Source organism: Oryctolagus cuniculus, chromosome 1, assembly GCF_051225735.1.
Source record: "Oryctolagus cuniculus isolate XC-2025 breed Fujian yellow rabbit chromosome 1, ASM5122573v1, whole genome shotgun sequence".
Lineage (NCBI taxonomy): Eukaryota > Metazoa > Chordata > Mammalia > Lagomorpha > Leporidae > Oryctolagus > Oryctolagus cuniculus.
In genome coordinates, this window is record NC_142867.1 from 220,056,528 (window position 1) to 220,076,441 (window position 19,914).

At 41.2% G+C, this 19,914-nt stretch overlaps 1 protein-coding gene across 2 annotated transcripts in view; it reads left to right on the forward strand.

Moving 5' to 3' along the window:
- Positions 1-19,914, forward strand: part of PAPPA (pappalysin 1) — a 266,049-nt gene that overhangs the window by 72,102 nt on the left and 174,033 nt on the right. Inside the window, exons 5-6 of one of the 2 annotated variants that reach the window (XM_051855823.3) lie at positions 4,561-4,753; positions 12,231-12,352. In XM_051855823.3, coding sequence (XP_051711783.3) covers positions 4,561-4,753; positions 12,231-12,352 — 315 coding nt within the window. Of the gene's footprint in view, positions 1-4,560; positions 4,754-12,230; positions 12,353-19,914 lie in introns of those variants that run through there. The other variant, XM_089319886.1, reaches the window with a different exon arrangement.

Below are 19,914 nucleotides of genomic sequence, written 5' to 3' on the forward strand. Positions count from 1 at the left end.
GCATAGCTACTAGCCAAATGTGGCTATTGAGCAACTAGTGTGACTGAGACCTTAAATTATTTTAACTTTTTCATTTTAATTTATGTGGCTTTCTCCTTACTGGTTAGTGCTTGCCTACAGTAATTCTTGGATGATTTTTACATGCCTGGCCCTGTGTGGAACTCTTCCTCAGCTTCTCTCATTGAATCTTCTAATTAATCTAAAGAGATAAGAGTTACAGATGCAGAAAGTATGGTTCAGATAGCTCAAGTAACTTGTCTGAGGATACACATACAAATCAAGACAAAGATGAGACTTAAAACCAATTCTTTCTTACTGCAGAGTCTGTGTTATTAACCAATGCCTTTCCAGTTCTGGGAAGACTAAGAAAAGGTGAGCGTTCAATTTAAGCAGGCATCAGACAAATGATGGGGGCAAGCAGAGGCCAGCAGGCCAGAGAAAGCACCAGAGAGCATGCAGTGCTGTGCTGTTGGCTATGCCCTTGGCATGTAGTCAGGCAGCAAGTCCGACTCCACTTCCTGAAGAGCACAGTCCATAAGGACTCCTCAGGGGGGACCCTTCAGTCAGGGCCTCCTAAAGAATGCAGGAAACTGATCATCTTTCTGTGTTCTTGGCATATTCTAGTGTTCTGCAGTGAGTATATGTAACTCTCATAATCATTTATCATTACCATTATCAATATTTTAAAAAGCAACAAAAAGAGACTTTTACAAAACGTCACTTAGTTTTCATGGGTTAGAAACATGAATTAGGTTGGTAGTTGTAGTCATCGGATTTCTAAGGCAAGTAACATCATTATTCCTCATTTTACAGTGGGTGAAAATGAGGCTGTTAGAGATCAGCTTGTTGCCCAAGGTGCTATTGGGAGTGGAAGCAGTGTTGCATGTCTTAACCTCTGTGCAAGGTGGCTTTCCAGCTACAGGTGGCGACTTGTTCTTGAAAACAAAGTCCAGATAGCAAGTTCGGGGCACTGATCAACAGCATGGGCTCCTCCCCTTGCTCCCAGTGAACTGCACAAAGTCCTTTCCACTTAGGAACAAGATGGGGACAGAGGAATGAGATGAGTTGGCTGATTGTGGAGACAGGAAGAAGCAGTCAGATATCAAGAGGAGGCAATTGTGGTCGGCGCCACGGCTCACTTGTCTCTGCCTGCGGCGCGGCACCCTGGGTTCTAGTCCCGGTTGGGGCGCTGGATTCCGTCCCGGTTGCTCCACTTCCAGTCCAGCTCTCTGCTGTGGCCCGGGAGGGCAGTGGAGGATGGCCCAAGTGCTTGGGTCCCTGCACCTGCATGGGAGACCAGGAGGAAGTACCTGGCTCCTGGCTTCTGATCAGTGCAGCGTGTCGGCCGTGGCAGCTATTTGGAGGGGGGTGAACCAACAGAAAAAGGAAGACCTTTCTGTCTGTCTCTCCCTCTCTCTCACTCTCTCACTCTGCCTGTCAAAAAAAAAAAAAAAAAAAAAAGGAGGCAATTGGAGGCAGGAAGCCAAGTGGGGCCGACTCTAGACATTAGCTAATTGAGACAGAGCATTTGTGATACGTGGAAATCATTTGGGATTTCACCTAAGATTCTGATAGCAGCTGAGTCTCTAGGAGATGTGCTCTGGAACAGACATTTTCTGACTTTAATCTTTCAAGTTCAAATTCATTTCTGATCCCCTAATAAATTCTATCACCTGTCAGTTTTCCGATATTTTTAATGACAAAATTTTCTCAGGAGAAAAGAGAACAAATATGTCAGAAGTTTGTAGAGGAAAAAGCCTTGCTGTTTATAACCTTGTTCATCTTGATAAATGCTTTATGTGACCCAGCTCATTGAATCTCCACAACTCTATTGGTTAGATTTTATATAAATGTCCCCCAATTTATACATGAGGGAGCTAAGTCTTAAAGTTAAGTCATTTCTAAGTAATATCCAATTCTTTTGTATTTACAACCATCCCCTGGTTAATGGATGGCTGTATTATTTCTAACATTTTTACTATGACAAGGGATATTTCAAGAAACATCCTTCACATATATTTTTCCCTGTATTTGTCCATGAGCAGCTATTGAATCCTTTGGTATTAGTAGACCAAAAAGAATGCGAGAGAGAGAGAGAGAGAGAGGTCTTCCATCCACTGGTTCACTCCCCAAATGGCCATAAGGGCTGGAGCTGGGCCAATCTGAAGCCAGGAGCCAGCAGCCAGGAGCTGCTTCCTGTAGGTGCAGGGCCCGAAGCACTTGGGCAATCCTCTATTGCTTTCCCAGGTACATTAGCAGGGAGCTGAATTAGAAATGCAGCAGCCGGGACTCAAACCAGCACCCATATGGGATGTCAGCACTGCAGGAGGCAGCTTTACTCAGTACGCCACAACATCGGCCCCAGACATTGTTCTTGATACGTGCCTTCATTTCAGCCCCATTCTTAGATAAGCACTCTTGTTATTATCATCATCTCCACTTTACAGATAAGGAAACTGAGGCACTGATGGCATAAAACCACCTCCAGATCGCGTGTGCACTAACTTAATCATAGGGCAATTCTTTCTTAGCCATCATATCCCTCTCCTGCATCTATTCCATGGCTCTTTCAGGCTTTCAGGGGTGAAGTGCAAAGTTCATATCAACAATGAGATATTTACCTGATGATCTGACCATTCTCAGACTGAGGTGTTTGGACTCCAGGCAATGCAGAGCCACAGAATATTTGGTATTCAAGGAGTTACATTGTGCATCTGGGCTTGAGAGAGATTTACTTGATTAGTCACTCTTATGCAGTGCTTGTTAAGGGACATCAGGCTCTTCTGCTTCCTGCAGACATAGTAAAGACTTTCCCCAGGGAGCTGTAATGGAGGCTGTCAAAAGTTACTAACGGGATCTGAGGCAGCTTCTGTGTAGCAATCTCTTGCACCCTCCTTCCTTCCCTAAGCTGGATTCTCAAGGTTGTATCCAACCATCCAGCACCTGCCCAAACTTTTTTTTCTATTTGATAAAGAGAAGCAGATTTGTGCTGCAGGATTCCCAGTAGTGGGTTTATTTTAAGATCTGGCAAGCCCTGAGCTCGTCTGTCTGGAGCCTAGTTGAAGAAACCCTGACCAGGAGGACACCTCCAAAAAGAGGTGTTTTGGGAATCCAAGCCAAAATGTGCCTTTCCCTATCCCTGGGGAAGCTGATAAAACAGTTGGAGGGAGAAATATGAGGCCAGCTTCTACCCTGGGAGCCAAGTCAAGAGGGGATAGGACTGAAGATCACTGCATCAGAAAACACCTGAGATTGTGTACTGAGCCCCCTCAGATTCAAGTGGAATTCCCATTTTTCAACACCTGTGGGAGCCTTTATCCATCCAAGGTCTCATTTGTGCTCACAGGGAAGTTCTCTTCTTGATTAGAATTGCTGTCGTGGCATCATCACAGCCTAGGTTAAAGTCCAGGGCACTGGATCAGTACCCTTAGCTCTGTGATCTTGGCAAAGCCACCCCACCTCCACGAGCTTGTTTACTCCTCTATAAGATGGGGGAAATAGTAGCATGCATTCCACAAATAACAGGTGGAGAGAGATTTAAATGTGATCAGGGCATGTTCCAATCTGTCTTGCTTGTACTAAGCACTTGGTGAATGTCTCAATGACAGTGCAGTGTGGGGAATGTTACTTCTCATCCTGCTATCAAGTACCTTGAGGTTGGATTGCTCCGGGGTCTGCCTGAGCCTCTGACTTGCACGGTCTGTATAGGACACTGTGTCTCTGGTTGCAGAGCTCCTTCTCTCCGATCCCACAACTGCCTTTCCCAGTCTTAGCTGTGTAATCTGGCTGACCTCAAGTACCTCCATCTTTGAAAGCCTTTTTGGTTCACACTCCTTTTCCTCACATACTTTCTCTCTCCATTCATCAGTGTTGGACTTCACAGACTTCAGCAGACTTGGAACAACCTTAATTCAGAATGAGCTGGCCTCGACTTCATAACTAGAAATAGCTTTTCAAGGGTATGGACTTGTTAAATTTTATTCTTCTACATCACTCGGCACATAGCAGAGAATATATAGTAGACATGCAGAAGGCTTTTTTGAAGGGCAGCATTGCCACATTGGTGAAAAGGGGAATTAATGAATGAGAGGGTGAATCAATGTGAAAAAATGAGTTAGGGGATCAGTGAGGCTGTAAATGAATAAATGGGCAGGTAAACAGTTGAATGAATGAGAGAGAGCTATCAAGTGGTTGGTGAAGGAGGGAAGCAGTAAAGGAATTGTTGATTTAGTGAACAATGGATTGGAGCCCATGGAAGGCAGCTGTCTTGACATTATCTTTAGCCATGACCTCTGGGCTACCCTCTCCACAGTCTCAGGCATAATTTTCCAGTTCTATGCACCCTCTCCTTCCTCCTGTCTCCTCTCACCTGTCTCCACAAGTGATGACTACACTAATTTGTTCACAGACCATTAACTCCTGAGCACTGGAACAGGCAGCCTTGGGTTGGCAAGGAAGGGCTGAGGTGCTGGTGCTCAGCTGTTGGAAGACGTCATCATTCTCTCACATGCCCGCCCGAGCACGAGCTCCTTGCTTATCTCTCCCTCTGCCTGCTTGCAGATGACGACTGTACGGACTCCTTCACGCCCAATCAAGTCGCCAGAATGCACTGCTACTTGGACCTGGTGTACCAGGGCTGGCAGCCCTCCAGGAAGCCGGCGCCTGTTGCCCTTGCACCCCAGGTTGTGGGCCACACTACAGACTCTGTGACGCTGGAGTGGTTCCCACCCATCGACGGCCGCTTCTTTGAAAGGTGAGTGTGTCCTATGAAGTGTTGATTCCGTCCCTTTCTCTCCTGCCAACAAGAGGGAAACTTGGCCGGGAAGCAACCTTGGAAAGGGTTTATGCAGTGTTTCTTGTTCTTGCTCAGTTCTTGTTCTTATCACTCAGCACAGTAGCTTGTATATATAGGAACCTTGCAAATATTGATGCAGGGACTAAATGAATGTTTGCCAATTACAAATGAATAATGATTGATACATATTTTTAATGATTGGATGTTTAGATTTGCTTTTTTATTAGAAATTTGGAAACTCTATTACTAGAAATTGCTGAAATGGAATGGAGGTACTGTTCTCATCTTTAAGAGCTCAGAAGTTGAAATTGTCTCTGGTTAGTGAGCAGCAACCTTCCTATTTTTTTGTATATAATTAAGATTATTTATGTAAAGGTATACATGTGCATATAGTTCTATACTTGTAGATGCATACACATATATAAGGATACTTCAAAGGCTTATAGGAAATGCATTTAATAATAAGTTTATTTTAGTGTGCTAAATTTTGAAATACATGCACATCAGAGTTCTTCAAAAACTTGATGAGAAATGAGTACTATAGAAAAGTATTCATAGCTTTCCAAAAAATTTTTACACCAAAATACAATTTTTACTTCCATTTTTTTCCATACATGTTTGAAGCATCCTCATATATACAATATATAATCACAGTCATGACTGTGCCTAGTGTTTCTTTGTAGAATTGAAGGTAGAAGACAAGGGAATGATAACTAAAGCACAAGGTACCTCAATTCTGCTCCCCTGCCTGTCACTAATTAGTTATATTACCTCAGGCAGCTTGCTTTCCCTCCCTGTGTCTTATTCTTCTCCCCTGAAAAGTAAATTTAATGATACCACAGTGGCTTAAAGGTGGAAACCTGAATTACATGATCTTTTATGGGACCTTTCAGCAAGAAGACTCCTCAGGGAACTCAAACTTTCAGGGGATCATGAAGAAAGAACAAGGTGTCTACATCTATTGTGGAGCTTTGATATAATTCAGGAAAGACCAGTCTAGCCTTTCATGGGGACATTTCATTCAGTAACAGTGACAGAACATTGATGACGTTGAAAATAAAAACCATGCTAATAACTAATTAGTGGTACTCTCTTGTGGTTGCTGCTGTGGATCAAGTGCTTGCTATGTGGATGAATTGTGTAAATGTGCAGAGCCTTGTTTAATCTTTTCACTAACCCTGTCAAAAAGGGATTGCCTCCCTCATCTTCCAGAAAAGGAGGAAAGTGGAGCTGAAAGTGGCTAAGAGATTTGACCCAAAGCCCAAAGAAAGTGGTAGAGGCTAGGCTCCAACTGATATTCAGGAATGTCTGGTCTCAGAATCTCACATGCTTTCATTAAGCTGTTCCAGAACTAGAGTTACAAGGGAGGTGTTACACCTCCTCCCAAAAGTGCCACAAAAAGATGACAAGGAGCTCTAATTACAAGTGTGTGTGTGTGTGTGACCGTATTAGTGTGTATGTGTTAAAACATTTAGACAGAGGACAAAAACAGACACTTCTTTTTTTTTAGAAAACTTTTATTTAATAAATATAAATTTCGAAAGTACAACTTTTGGATTATAGCGGTTTTTCCCCCATAACCACCCTCCCACAGGCCAAGCATCCCATATCCTATTCCTTCTCCCTCCCCATTTTTCATTAAGGTTCGTTTTTAATTATCTTTATATACAGAAGATCAACTTAGTATATACTAAGTAAAGATTTCAAAAGATTGCACCCACACAGACATAAAAAGTATAAAGTATTGTTTGAATACTAGTTTTACTGTTAATTTGCATAGTACAACACATTAAGGACAGAGAAAGGCCAACAAGTATATAAAAAAAAGTTCAACATCACTAATTATCATGAAAATGCAAATGAAAACCACATTGAGATGTTACTTCACACTTGCTAGAATGAACATTATCAAAAGGATAAAGATAAGTGTTGACGAGGATGAGGAGCAAAAGGGAACAGTGGTGCACTGTTGGTGGAAATGTCAATTAATAAAGCCAGCATGGAAAACAGTATGGAGAGCCCTCAGAAAACTAAAACTAGACTTACTATATGATCCAGAGAGTTCACTTTTATGTATATATCCAAAGGAATTGAAATTGCATGCCAAAGAGACATCTTCACTCCCATGTTCACTGTGGATTTGTTCACAGCAGGTAAGATGTAGAAAATACCTAGGTATCTAACCACCAGATGAATGGATGAGGACAGTGTGATATATACACACAATGGAATACTATTTGGCCTTATAAAAAGGGGAAATCCTCTTGTTTGAAACCAAATGAGTGAACCCAGAGAACACTGCTAAATTAAATCAGCTAGGCACAGAAAGAAAAATATCACATGATCTCTTTCATATATGAAGTCCAGAGTAGTTAAATCATTGGAATAGTGGGTAAAATGAGAGCTACAAGAGGCTGAGGGAGGTAGATGGCAAAAGGCAAGATGTTAATCTAAGAATAGAAAGTCTCATTTAGACAGGGAGTATAAGCTTTAGTGATCTATTGAATAGAAGGTCAGTATAACAAATTATAATGAGAGACTGCCACGGTGGTGTAGTTGGTAAAGCCACCCCCTGCCATGTCAGTGTCCCATATGGGTGCCAGTTCAAGACCTGGCTGCACCCTTTGCAGTCCAGCTCCCTGCTAATGTGCCTGGGAAAGCAGCAGAAGATGCTCCAAGTGCTTGGGTCCCTGCATTGACATGGGAGACCTGGAAGAGGCTCCAGGCTCTGGTCTTCAGCCTGGCATAGTTCCGGCTGTTGCAGCCATTTGGAGAGCGAACAAGCACATGGAAGACCATTCTCGCTCACTCTCTCTCTCCCTGAGTATTTCAGGCATGGAAAACCAAGACACTCTTTCTGTAACTCTTTCAAATAAATAAACTTTAAAAAATAAAAATAGTGTATCATATAGTTCCAAATTGCTTAGGAAGTAGATTTTAAATGTTTCATCACAACAAAAATAAGTATGAGAGGTGACAAATTTGTTAATTAGCTGGATTTAATCCTTTCACATTGCAATCATGTATCAAAATGTCACAATGTATCCCATAAATACATAAAAATATTGTATTCCATTAAAAATGAAAAATTTTAAATTTTCATAAAGCATAGTAGATCATGGTTTCACCTTAAATCTGGACTCTAATTTTCCACATTACCCTCGGTCCTAGAATCTAGAACCTCCATCTGGCATCTGGATCAACCTGGTCACTGAGGAGGAAATGCACTCCTGAGTCTCTCTGTAGAAACTCCCCTCCCCTGCCCAAGCCACCCTCACTGTGAGCTCAGAGCTCAGTTTGGGAAACCTCATGTGACACTTCAGAGCAGGCTTTCCAGCAGCCTGTGGGTTTATTTATTTTTTCTGTGGTGATGAGAAGTATCAGACTTTTGGTCAAGCCTTGGCCTCAATTCCACTTAAAAATGGAAGTTTTTAAAATGAAGCTTCCTGTGTATGTATTCAATTTGTATTTCATAAAGCAGTTATTGTCCATTAAATAGATACCATCTGATTGTTGGAAACCTATTGGAGGGTTAATTGTTGTGTAATGAGATATGTCTCTATTACATAGTGCTCTCAGCTTCAATCAATATGTTTTTAATAACTTATAGTCAGTTAGTACTTTAGGCTCATACAATAGCTATTCTGTTCAGTCTAAGATTTCATAATGGAGTTATCATATGTTAAATTAAAACTGACATTTTTGAAACATGTCTAATTAGGGTTAACAGCTATATAGACCATAGTCTATAACTAGAGGAAGCCAGTGCACAAGTTCAATAAACTGTTGTAAAGAAATAGAGCAACATTTTATGTATATCACTCTTCCACGCACATGGATTTTATATTCCTGCAAATTGGCTTAATATAACGTGTGCAAGCTTTGATGTTGGACATCCATTTTCCATTCTCAGTTTTATAACTTGAGTTGATGGGATCTTAGCCCAGCCATCTCACCTTTCTGACCCTCTAAGTCTTCTTTCATGTAAAGGTGTTAATTATGCCCCACTGGGTTTGTGGGGAATTCAACAAAATAACATCTGTAATAAGCCAAGCACACAGGCTATATGTTCACGAAATATTCTCTCCCATTTTTGCAATGTTTTCCAGAGCTTTATAGCTACTTGAAAATTCCCTTTCCCTGAAAAACCTCTAGTGTTTTCCACTACATCCATCAATGCCAACATCTTGCCCCTGGCCATGCTCATGTCCTCCTGCTGTTCTCACATCTGTGGTCTAAGAGAATACAAGGGTTTCCCTTAAAAAAACATATTCAGATCCTCCCACAGCCTGTATCTTCACACATGGGCAACTGAATAAATAATTCAAGGCCACCCCTGGTTTTTCTAACTTCTTTATTTTTATCAGCCTTGCAAACATGTGTTGACTGGATGGTTTCAGTTATCTGAACAAGTAGCTATGGAGTATTATTGTCAAGAGTATTGGACTGTGAACCAAGACCTGGGTCTGAAATCTTTGTGACCTTATCAATTCCCTCTTTCTCTTGGACCTCAATTTTCCAAAACTTTTTCAACCAAAGTCCCTTTTCCAAATTCCAGAACACTGAAAATGATTTGAGTGACTGTTTTCTCAATTCTCTTAAAGATGGTACATATACTATTCTATTTGCATAGGACAGAAGGTAATATATGCTGCACAGTGGATGCCTTAGCAGCACTGTCCAATTGGATTTTCTCAACAGTAGAAATATCCTATATCTGTACTGTCCAAGATGGTAGCCACTTGCCAACTGTGGCTGCAGAGCACTTAAAAAGAGACAACATATGTGATATGTGTTAGGAACCAAATGTTTAAGTTTATTTAATTCTAATTATTTTACATTTAAATAGTTACATATGGATGAAAGCTACCATATTGGACAGTGCAGACTTCAAATTTTAAACTGAGTAAGAAAGATAATCTCTCCTAGCATTAGAATTCTGTGTGTCTATGATTTCATTGTGTGCGTGTGTATGTGTGTTACATACAAGTGCCCATGAAAATGAAATAAATACCGAAGGTAGGAAACACATATTGTACATTCCCAGGATGTATAACATACAACACATTTGCTGTCAAGTGGATAAAGATTTGTCCATTCATCAAAGTATTTACTGGGATTATTTATTTGCTCATTAATGAAGTATTTACTAAAAATGTCAGGAGTTTTGTGAAGCTCAGGTGACTTCATGTCTTGTCACTCAAAACAAAACATTGAAAGGAAGCATAAAGAATTACACTGTGGCTATTAAGGTCAGTGTGGTTCCTAAATCCATCGTGACAGTTGTAATCTCATTGTTATTACAAAGCTGGTCATGAGGCTCAGAGCTGCAGTTCTGGGATTGTGTTCTTTGGAAAAGATCTCTTCCCACAACAGCAGTGCTAAGGAAATCTCTTTCTGTCCAGGATGACCTACCTACAAGAATATTTGTGTAATTATTAATAACTTCAGTAGTAACTCATATTTATTTAAAATATGTAGAAAATTCAGAAAACCAGAAAAAGTAAACATAGAGAGTAAAATCAATTACCAAAGGTTCCACCTCTCAGAAATCATTGCCAATAATATTTCATCACTAAAGTTATTTGGTCAACATTGAGATATTGTTATATACTCAGTGTTTAATATTACTTTTTAAACAATGTTATAGCTTACATTTTTTCCATGAAGTTGTATAATGTTTATTATTATTTTTTGTGATAACTGCTTACCACTCCAGGAAGCAGTTTAATTATTCTCATACCATTGAGTGTTAGTGCTCTTGCAAATTTTTATATGTGTATGCTTTCACATTTACAATGATAAGGCTAATGATGCAAAATCTGCAATTAAAAGGTCTGGACTAGGTTAGTCATGGATATTACCAATGTGTCTGAGTGACAGTTATTCATTCATTGTCCACCCACCTAATCAACCATCTATCCATCCATTCATCCAGTGATAGATACTGACCAACACTATGAAACAGGGTATGTGTTGGACCCTAAGAGAAAAGAAAGCATCATAAGACACGGACATTGTCTTTAAAAATCTCACAATCTGTGGACAGAAACTCACCTGTGTACAGAAAAGAGTCTTTGTAGAGGAAATAATTTCCAAAATGTACCTGGAAGGATGAGAAACATCAAACAGGTGAAAATTGTGGAAGATGAGGTTAACATAACACACCACAATCATTAGATATAGCCCAGAGTGAAGAGAACCAAAACTGGCATGACAAGAGGGATACTTTACAAGTCCTGTGAATGCCATGTCACAGGACATTAGGGGCTAGAGCCACTACAGCAGGTCAGCAGGGCATGGCCTATTCAGACAGAGGTTTGATCATTTCCTGCAGCTGTGCGGAAGGAGAGTGGGACATATCAGCATATTTTGATAGTAGGCATGCTTATGAGCATGCTTATCCTGACCATGTGAGCTCAGAGGCATAAGAAAGCTCCCCTTTAAGGATAGACTCCTGAGATTTGAGATTGGAGTCCTCTGCCTTCAGATAGCCAAAGCATATAGATTCTTCTAGGAATCATTCATAATGTTTCAACAGGGTCATTACATTCTTGTGAAATCATGGTTTGGGATTGGGACCTTTCTTGACACCTTCCCATGATTAATTTTCCAGTCCTCCTGCAAAGATTGCTCAGATTTGCAGAGTTTGGGGTTCCACATTAGTACAGGAGAAAAGGACTCATCACTCTCCCTTACCCACAACTGCCTCCTAAGCAGATGCCAAATCCAGAGAACAAGTAGGATCCCAGATGCTGTTATGGCCAAGGGGAGATTGAATCCAGATACACAAGACAGAAGGGGAAGCCATCATAATATTCCGCTTCTGGGGCTGGCCCCATTGAGGGATTGGCTAACCCCTTGGAAAGCTGCTAAAATGAATTAGATGGCATGGTAAGGAAACTGCTTTTGACTGTTAAAATTAAGGACTGACTCATCTATCCCCAGAATGTCAGGACTGGGTGGTTCCTTAGGCATCATCTAATCCAGCCCACTCATTTTCAGATGAAAGAGATGTGCCTTCTTCATAGTCAATGCCTAGGATACAGAATGGCACCCAGCTCTTAGTATCCATCTGATCAATATTGCTAAAGGAGAAGATAAAATGGGGTAAACAGTTTGTTCACAACCACTTAGTGGAATTTTTCATGTGTGGTGAAATTTAAACTATTGCACGTGGTAAGTCTTTGACCTGTTGTTCCCGTGCTGCTTGAAATCAGAGAAATGTGTACCATCAGAGCAAAAGGTGCTTAGGCATGGGCCATGTCCTTGCTGAGCAACGGGGAAGAATTTCACCTACAGACGTGTTTCAGAAGGCTTGGCATGTGGAGGGAGGAGATGGGCCACTGTAGCAGATGCCAGTGCCTACTCCTGTCAGTTGCTCATTCAACTGTTCCTAAGTCGGTGCGTGTTCCCTCTTTCCTTGGCCTCCTAGAGAATTGGGATCAGCATGTGACCTGTGCCTGGAAGGGAGAATCTTGGTGCAGTATGCTTTCAACGCCTCCTCCCCAATGCCCTGTGGCCCCTCGGGACACTGGAGCCCTCGGGAAGCAGAAGGTAAGCTGGTCTTCTGGAAGCACTTTCCCAGGTTGCATGTGCAGAGGAACCACTCTTTCAGTGTCTCTGGAGTTTTATGATGTTTACTTGTCTTTCCCACATACCACCTCCATTGATCTAAAGAGTACTCTGGAAGGATAATGTTCGCGCAGTCATTTGAAAGATTTGTTTTCAGCAATTGCACTGTGCTGGGCATGTTACTCCCACACAAAGAAAGGCAACTAATATCCATTAAGTACCCAAAGCCTCTCCTGGTAAGGACACAGTGTGTAAGGGTGCATGTAACCTCCAGACCACAGCTAGAGTCCACTTAGGCAACTTGAATCTCCAAACCATCAGTAGTCTTTGATTCTTCTTTAGTTATTCCTGAGCCTATCCACGGCACTCATATGTATCACACTAATCCTTTCATTTCTTCCATGCATGTTCCTTTTTAATATCCATTTACCTGCAAGACACTTGAGGAAAGCACCTCACAGTAGTCATTTTGTGGACTCTATCCACAATCATACCTTTCTCTGTCTAGAGGGTGTCTACCAGCGCCCCCAAGAAGCCAACAATCCTGTGCTTCCTGCAGCATTATTGTTTTCTGTAGCAATTAAGAGATCACCTTTTGCTAAATGCTTATTGTTGTACTTTATCAGTTGGTCCTGAAGCCAGATGAACAAGCACCCTAAGCCTTGTCTTTCATCCTCTCTCCACTGGCCCTAGGAGACATACACGTATACTGTGCCCTTGCCCAGTGCTTTTTCTCCTGTGCAGGTCTGCTCATGCCCACAGTCACTGGATGAGGACACTGTTACACTAGCTAACTGGAGAGAGTGGAATCAGTCCCCTCACTGAGCATCAGAGTGAACTCTGCTATCCTCTATATTTTTAGAAAGAAGGTTAGAGAGAAAAAGGCCAGAGATAGACTAAAGTAAGGAAGAGAGATCAGAGGGGAAAGTGAATTTGAAAAATGATAGTACTGTACTTTATTTTCTAACGTAGCTTAAAATAAAAATGAGAGTCAAACTTGGGAACTCTAAACAAATCCATCTGGAATGTAAAGCGAGAGGGATGTCTGGGAGAAACCCTCAATTCGGCCTCACAGGATCACAGGCTGTCAGACTTGGAAGGAATGCCTAGGGTCAGGCAGCCCCAGGTCACACCCAGGGCAGGAATCCCCTCTATGCACTTCCTCACTGAGGTGTCCTGGCACCCTGTTCCATCGCCATTGTTTAGAAAGTTCTTCCTGAGGTTTGCAATCATAATTTTTCCACCCAAACTGGATCTGCTTTCAGTTTTCATAAAAGAAATCTGTCTCTTCCACCTGACAACACCTTGCACACTTAAATAGAGTAAGCTCATCTCATCTGTGACCCCCTGTAGGGACTATGTGCTGGGCACTTTCCTGGAGATGCAAGGCCATCTGGTAGGCCCTTGTGGATAAATAAATGAACAGTTGTCTTTCAGTATGAAGAGACACAATTGAATAGAAGTATAGTGTGTTGGGGATCAGTAGAAAAAGGATCCCTCTCCTAACTGCAGACTCTGGCTTCCCACAAAATGTCTCAACATCAGTGAGCAAGGTGCTTTTCAGAATGTGAGAAGACTTTAATATGTTTACAGCAGTGGCTTTCTAATTATGATCCAGAAAATAATGGGGCTTCTTGAGGGTTTTTCAACCTATCCTTAATGTCAAAATAATTTTCATAATATTAAGTGGATACTTCAATTGTTAGTGGAAAACAGAATTAAAAAATAAGTTTAGGGACCAGCATTGTGGCACAGCAGGTTAAGCCATTGCCTACAATTCCAACATGCCATATTGATTACAGCACACCAAGATTTCAAGCCCCAACTATTCTGCTTCTATCCAGCTCCCTATGCCTGAGAAGTCAGTGGATGATAGCCCTCATGTCTGAGCCCTTGCCACCAATGTAGGAGACCAGGATGGAGTTTCTGGTTCCTGGCTTCAGCCTGGGTCAGATACAGTCTTAAATATTGTGGCCATTTGGGGAGTAAACCAGTGGATGGGAGATCTCTCCTTCTTCTCTCTCTCTCCCTTTCAAATAAATTATTTTTAAATGATTAGTTTATGGGGAGGATGTTGTTAAGACACCACTTGGGATGCCCATATCCTGTACTGGAGTTCCTGGGTTTGGTCCCTGGCTCTGCTACTAATCTTAACTTCCGGCTAATACAAACCCTGGGAGGCAGCAGGTGATGGCTCATGTGGAAGACCTGAATTGAATTTTGAGGTCCCAGTTTCAACCTGGTTCAGCCCTGAATGTTTAAAACATTTGGAGAGTGAACCTGCAGATAAGAGAGACATTCATTCATTTTCTCCCTCTCTCTCAAGTAAGTAAATAAAAAATTTTAAAAAGCAAAGATAAGTTTATTTGGGTGCCCCAAATTTTGAAATCTCTGCATAGTATTTTCACAATACAAATTTTCAAAAACCTTTTTGAAAACCCCTCAAATGTAATTTCTAAAATTTTTGTACCAGCATAAATGTATCTTTTAATTCAAGTTTTCCATGAACTTTTTGAGGTAGCCTCATAATGTGAGATCATTTGCCCTTTTCCCCCTCATTCTCTCCTGAGAGTACAGTGGAGTTTCCCATTGGGTGTATGACGTGTGATGTTAATGCTCTGGTAGCTAACAGATCACACTCTTACTTATTCTTGAAGTTTAAAATTTCTTTGTTTTAGTTGTGGTTGCAATTTACATATTTAGTTTACAATTCACATATTGTAACAATTGGGGTACAGTATATTAACTACCAGTAGATACAGCTTCACTAAGCATAAACTACTCAATAATGTTGTACAAGTTTAAATGGGTTTAGAACATGAAGATGGAAGTGGCAAAGGTTGGACAGGTGAGGTGGATAATGACCAGGTGAGTGTGGATTTGGATTTATGCTGAATGTAGTGGGAAGACGTCATGTGCTTGGTGGGGGTATGGTATATGATAAGATGTGGTTGTTATAGAGATTACATGAACTTTTCTGTAGAAAAGAGATTGGGCAGGTGGATACTAATGGAAAAGCAGCAGCCAGGTAACTGTTGCCATAATCCAGGTGAAGGATGGTGGTGGCCTGGGTGAGATCAGAGTAAGAAGAAGGGAGGGGACTTGGTAGATCTGAGTTACATTTGGAAGGTAGAGGAAGGTAGGACTTCTGCTTGAGAATTCTCTGGCTAAAATCTTCTTGGTTTGTTCTGTCATTTGTTTGAATGACCTAATTTCCAGACATTTCCCAATACCTTCGTCTATCCCAATGCCAGTTGGTGAAGTCTGTTCCTGATTTGTCCCTGACCCTCTTAAAGTACAATATGCAGTATGGAGTTCAATGAGAGTCACTGAGCCCATACTCTGGGATGACTCAGGCATGCCAAGGATATCCACCCACCCCGGGTTTCCCTCCTATGTAAACTGAGCACACAGAGGCCAGGAAAAGACACTGTTCTTTTTTTGGAGCATCCTATTACAGACTCTGTGATCCTTTTGGCTCAGACCCTTTTAATATCCTTGAAGAAATAAACTTTTCCATGAACCAAACTCTGAAATTTATTTCTCAACTCATTTTCATCCTATTTATCTTTGTGTGTTTAAGTTGTTGGACTTCCCAAACTAACATAAAACTCCCAACTTCATGAGCGATGCCAGACGTGTCTGTGGGGTTGGGGAAAGAGCACAGTGTGGGGTGGGGCAGATGAGTACAATTGGACCTCCATCCCAGAACTGCCATCAGTTGACTCTGTGCCCTTGCCCAAGGTGCTCAACCTCTCTAAAGATGGCATCTAATCCACAAAATGAACACTAGAAACATTATCCTTCCTAGCCTGTTCTTCCATGGAGCCATAACTTCTTTTTGCAACTCCATATTTACAAGATAGAATATTCTTCATTTAACGCATGTTTATTGGACATCCACTATGTTTCATTAACTTGATTTCAAAAAAGAACTCCTTGCCTTTGCTCACATGAAGCAGTATGCTCTTATCTGTTGAGCAAAAATGAGATTTCAAAGGATTATAACCTGGATTATGAGTATAGCGTAATCCAGGTTAGATAGCTGAATCCGACCACCTCAAACCCCAGTTTAGAACATGTATACAAGCATATATTATATTTCAATTGTTGGGTTTTCTATGAGAGATTACCACATGACACTAGCTGTTTTCATTTTCTTTTATTTGTATGAGTGTCTTCTCCATTTTCCTGCCCAGAATACTTCAGGTGTGCTGAAACATTTATATGGAAAAAAGCTTGGCACAAAATTTCAGAACCATATTCAAGTCAATAACTGCAATGTATACACATGTAGATACATGATAGCTGTCCATATAGATCTTCATAAATGTAAATTAGATTAACATAAGAATGTCTAAATCTATTTCTGCACACATATAAAACTATCTGCTTGCTGATCATATAAAACTAAATGCTTCATGAGATCTGAGACCATGTCTGGGAACCTGTTTCCTAGGGAATTGGCTCAACTGTGGACACAGATCTGCAATTCAATAAATAGCCTTTGAATGCATGGATGGATGAATGGATGAATTGGTGGATGGATCAGTGGATAGATGGATAGGTAGATGAATAGATAGATTGATGATATCTATCTGTCTTGGAACAGTGATTTTTCTAAAAGACAAATCTATGCCACTTATTTGCCAGAAAATCTTCAGTAGCTCTCCAACTATCTCAGTACAAAGTTCAGTTTCCTAGGGGCCAGTGCTGTGGCACAGTGGGTTAAAGCCCTGGTCTGAAGCACTGGCATCCCATATGGGCACCAATTCTAGTCCTAGCTTCTCCATTTCCGATCAAGCTCTCTGCTATAGCCTGGGAAAACAGTAGAAGATGGCCCAAGTCCTTGGGCCCCTGCACCCAAGTGGGAGACCTGGAAGAAGTTCCTGGCTTCAGATTAGCATAGCTCCAGCTGTTGCGGCCATCTGAGGAGTGAACCAGTGGATGGAAGACATCTCTCTCTCTCTCTCTCTCTACCTCTCTCTGTAACTCTGTCTTTCAAATAAATAAAATAAATCTGTTTTAAAAAGGTTCAGTTTCCTTACTTTCATAGAAGATACTTCATAATCTTCTAAGCCCCAGTGTTTGATGGGCTCCCACTACCCTCAAAACCATCTTAACCCACCTTCTCTCTCAACTGTTATTTTCACTTGAAATGCCTCCTACTAAAATTTTCCTTGTTAATCCTTCTTACTTTTTGAAACAGAGCTAATATATTTGTGAAAATCCATTAGAGATTTCATCTCATTTTCATTTTACAGCGACACTATGAGGTAGGTAACATTACAGTAGATGACATAATGAGAAGCTGTATGGCTGACATTTTAACCCAACTTTCATTGCTTCAAAGCCTGGCACACTGCCTGGACTAACAGTATCACATAATATTCTACTCCCCACCAGGGAATTACTTAACCATCCGAGTCTCAGTTTCCTCTTCTGTAAAATGAGTTTCATAAGACCTGCATCATAGACTAACTGCCAGGATAAAAAGAGCTGAGGCATGTAATGTGCTTGGCACACTGCCTGCACATAAAGAGTGGTCAGTTCATGAAGCCTGCTGCTATAAAGGGACTGCTGCTTTGGTAATGGGCTGCACTCAATGACCTCTGGAGGTCTTTCTGTGTCTAAGAGTTATCTCTAATAACCAGATATGTACAGCTTTGCTAAGATTTCTGCTGCTGTTTACTGACTTCAGTGTATTGGCCAGACTCACCTTCCTGTCCTCTGGAAAGGGTTTGATCTCTCTGTTGATTAACAAGAAACCAGGGAGCAAGGATGAGCCAAACAGATTTGTCATTTTTGCTGTCCTGTGGCTTCTCACTACTGACAATCATTTTCTCCAAGGAAGAGAGAAAGATGGGTTTCTTCATTGCCAACTTCAGGAGAAAGTCCATGAGGGATAAAGTGTTCACCTGGCACCAGCCATCAGGTGTCAGGCTCCAATATCCCAGGCTATAACTACTTTTTCAATTCTGTGGTAACAAGATAGAAATTCCTTCATTTAACAAGTAATTATTGGGTTTCTACTATGTGCAATCTTTATAGACTAGGCATTGTATTAGGTAAAGGCCATATAACATTGTGTGAAACAGAGTTCTGAATTAGCAACAAAAATGATTAACTGTCTTACAAGATTTTGCTGACAATCAGGTGGGTTAACTAATGATTCAAGAATATGCGTCATATACTGTAAAGTGCTCCACTCAGTTGCTGAATAAATATAAGTGATACATGTGTACAGCAACCTACAAAGAGGGTTGGAACTCAGTGGATGGAGAGTAGATGTCTAGGTGAGGACTCTTATTTGTATTGTTTACTTAAAATGAGGATCAGGTTGAGCCAGCAGTTGCTGTCAGTGTTGAATGAAATTACCCAAGAAGGAGTGGAGGAATCTTGTGATTATATCCATCTCTCCTATTCTGACATATATCTAAAAAGTCTGGGAAATTCCTCCTTACCACCTCCTTTTTTTTTTTTTTCTTTTTCTATTCTCTATCTTCTTTGGGTGGCTTCTCTATTCTCCCTTGCTTGGCTGGGCAGAAGTATGGAGCTTAGAGGCATTTACAGTCTTCAGTGGAATGGGTTTTCCTCTCCAATGGCTTTCTAGTGTTCCTGTTACCTTGTTAACATTACCATGATGCATTTACAAAGATAGCTTTTTCCTTTACACATGTCCCGCTTGCCCCCTGCCAATCACTGATTATGAAGAAGAAAAGCATGAGGCTAATGACACAACTTGAGCTTCTCCAACCTACCCTCACTAGATGAGCTGAGTCTCTCCCTAGACTCCTTTAAACACATTGGAGCCAACTACTACATGGCATCCTAATTACTTTTCTATGCAGTGCAAGAGAGAGCTTTTTGAGGGACTGAATGTGATCTCAGCAGAGAAAAATTCAGAAGTCACTTAAGGCTGAGATCAGTAGGGAAGAGGCATCATCTCCCTGGGGACAGACTGAAAGAATCCCTCCTTCTTTCTCCCTGCTCCTTACCCAGCCCTCCCCTTCCTGAATCAGACTGGACAGAGCACGGAGAAGCTCGGTGGTATGCAGTGACATCATGTAGGGAAGGGGAGGAGGAGAGAGAGATAAGATGGCTCCAGAGCTGCTCTTCCAGCTTTGCCTCTCATGATTCAGTTTCCTTCCAGATCCTCCGTACAAGGGCACTGCTAACCATGCTCACCTCCTCTTTGTCAGTCTAAGCAGTCTGTCAGTCTAAGCAGGTTGCACCAGCAAAAATACCACAAGATTTCTAATTTATGTTTGTGGCTATTGCATCCAATGGGATTAAGAACAAAAAGTAGAGATTTCAGAATCAGAAAAAAGTGGGTTCTAAGGCAACCTTTACACTTCAAAACTGCCTGACTTTGATCAATTCATTCTATATTTCTCAAGCTTTCATCTTCTCCTCTGTAAAATAAGTTCTTGCAAGAATTAAAAACAAGTTCATGGGATATGGGGAATGCTTAGCAGGTCCAAAGGGCTTCAAAAAGTTTGTAGAAAATTGAATTAAAAGATAATGCAAATTTTCCATAAACT